The sequence below is a fragment of the Uloborus diversus genome, chromosome 2 (assembly GCF_026930045.1).
Source record: "Uloborus diversus isolate 005 chromosome 2, Udiv.v.3.1, whole genome shotgun sequence".
Lineage (NCBI taxonomy): Eukaryota > Metazoa > Arthropoda > Arachnida > Araneae > Uloboridae > Uloborus > Uloborus diversus.
Genome location: NC_072732.1, coordinates 133169591 through 133172151, shown reverse-complemented (window position 1 = coordinate 133172151; position 2561 = coordinate 133169591). Strand labels below are relative to the sequence as shown.

General features: G+C 40.0%; 1 protein-coding gene across 1 annotated transcript; it reads left to right on the top strand.

The window, feature by feature from the left end:
- Window positions 1–943: 943 nt before the first annotated feature.
- LOC129216548 (uncharacterized protein K02A2.6-like) lies at window positions 944–1763 on the top strand. The gene is made up of 2 exons (XM_054850763.1): window positions 944–1618; window positions 1701–1763. The coding sequence occupies exons 1-2, from the start codon at window positions 944–946 to the stop codon at window positions 1761–1763; spliced, it is 738 nt and encodes a 245-aa protein (XP_054706738.1).
- The last annotated feature ends 798 nt before the right edge of the window (window positions 1764–2561 follow it).

Genomic DNA, 2561 nt, shown 5'->3' with positions numbered 1-2561 from the left:
AATTAACAAAAAAAAATGTAAATTCTTTCAAAAAGAAATAGAATTTTTAGGGTATAAGATAGATTCTCAAGGACTATCCCAAACATCTGAAAAAGTTAAAGCAATTAAAAATGCCGTGGAACTCAAAAATGTTCATGAAGTTAAATCATTTATGGGGTTGGTAAATTTTTATTCGCGCTTTTCAAAAGAATTAGCTACACTGGCTTATCCTTTGCATGAGTTAACGAAGAAAGATGTTCCTTGGAAATGGGATAAAAAATTTAAGGAAGCTTTTCAAAGGGTCAAAGACGAAATTTGTTCGGAAAGAATTTTGGCACATTACGACCCGGAACTTCCACTTTTGTTGGCAACTGATGCGTCACCAGTTGGACTGGGAGCAGTATTGTCACATAAATTTCCAGATGATTCAGAACGTCCGCTTGCTTTTGCATCTAAAACTCTTTCTTCGACCGAACAACGGTACTCTCAAATCGACAAAGAAGCCTTAACTATAGTATGGGCTGTAAAGAAATTTCTTCTCTATGTGAAAAATACCAAGTTTACTCTAATTACAGATCATAAGCCACTACTGGCAATTTTTGGCTCAAAGAAAGGCTTGCCAGTTTTAGCTGCTACACGTTTATTGCATTATGCGTTGACTCTGCAATCATTTCAATTTGATATTATTTATCGTCAAACTAAGGAACACGGCAATGCAGACTTTCTTTCGCGTTTACCTACGGATTCGGAAAAATTGGCTATACATGATGACATTGATATCTTCCAGTTACATCAAATTGAAACGCTGCCGGTGACAGCGAAAGATTTAGCCAAAGAAACGGAAAGAGATGAAGAACTCACTCCGTTATTACGAGTCCTGGAAAGTGGAGGTGAACTGAAGGGAAGGGAGATGGAATACAGCCTGCAAGATGGTTGCATAATGTATGGGTAACGTGTATGCATTATGAAGCTGTATAGAGAAAGAATTTTAAATGAACTGCATCACGGACACTTAGGTGTAGTCAAAATAAAAACAATCGCGAGATCATACGTATTCTGGCAGGGAATCGACAAGGACATTGAAAGGATTGCCAAAAACTGTGTAGATTGTGCAGTTAACGAAACTGATCCTCCAAAAATAAAAGTACACCATTGGGAGTACCCTAGCGCTCCAATGGATAGAATTCATGTTGATTTCGCAGGCACTATATTTGAACATATGTTTTTAATGATAGTTGATGCACACTCAAAATGGCTAGAAGTATACCCCATGAAAACTAGCACTACGTTCAAAACTGTCGAATGTTTACGAGATTTCTTTGCTCGCTTTGGACTGCCGATCATGTTGGTAAGTGACAATGTTCCACCATTTACGTCACAAGATTTTCAGGCATTTCTGAAAGTTAATGGCATAAAACACAAACCCACAGCACCATTCATAGCATCAAGTAACGGTCAGGCCGAAAGGTATGTGTTTACTGTAAAGCAGTCTTTGAGAACTATGAAAAATTATCCTGGAACTCTTGGACAAAAGCTGAGTACCTTTCTTATGCAATATAGGAAGGCCCCCAACATGACGACGTTACAAAGCCCAGCTATGCTCATGATGAAAAGAGAAATTCGTACAAGGATCGACCTGGTTAGACCAGATCTAAAGAGCAGAGTCGAGGAAAGAGTTCGCAAAGGAACTTATGAATTTTCGGATAGAGGATTCAATGTAGGAGATGAGGTTGCAGTTAGAAACTATCGTCAAGGCGATAGAAAATGGCGATTTGGAACTGTAAAAAGCAAAGACGGCCAACTACATTACACAGTAGATGTGAATGGTCAACTCTGGCGACATCACATCGACCAGATGCGTGACGGGGGAGACATTGAAGACGTCGACTGGGTGCGCCGACCATCCTTTCGGAAAAGATCCAGTGACGTACGTCCTGAAAGCGGTTCAGCCGACAACGACAACAGCAATCTCCAGGGAGACTGGTCCATGCCTTCGGAGATGACGGATGTCCGGCCAGGATCTCCAGCCGCCATACTTATGGCAGTTACCAAGATGCCAGGAGAGCCATCAGCTGCACCTGTTCCACTTAGACGTTCCGCCCGTGCGAGAAAAGCACCAGATAGATTGGGCTACTAAGGATTAAAAAGGGAAGAATGTGGTGTATCGAACTAATTGAACTCCGCTATCGCATTCGTAGTGACGTCAGAAGCCACTGACGTCACTGGGGAAAAACATCCTCACGGAACAGAGGAGATCGGAACGAACTCCGGAGATGTGCGCATTGGCGACACACTCTGTCTTGTATATAGTATTATGTATATAGTAAATGTAGCAATTTGAATAGTAAAGTCTAGTATTATAATATCTGAAAGATCAATAATCCATTACATGTTCCAGCGAGCATAGGTTCCCAAAAAGGAACCATTACAGAGAACTTACTAGTCATCGTGTAATTCATCGTTTTATCTTTAAAATTATCTTCTAAAATTTTATTATAATTCTCAAATTATAAATTTGAGTATTCACAAAAAATACGCGTACTTGAGCTTGTAACTGAGAAAGCGAAGTTTCTTCTAAAACT

Bases quoted from the DNA above. Each gene is read 5' to 3' on its own strand.
- LOC129216548 (XM_054850763.1), top strand. From the start codon at position 944: ATGAAGCTGTATAGAGAAAGAATTTTAAATGAACTGCATCACGGACAC. The intron at 1,619-1,700 runs GTTAGACCAGAT...GATTCAATGTAG, and splicing joins TTCGTACAAGGATCGACCTG to GAGATGAGGTTGCAGTTAGA.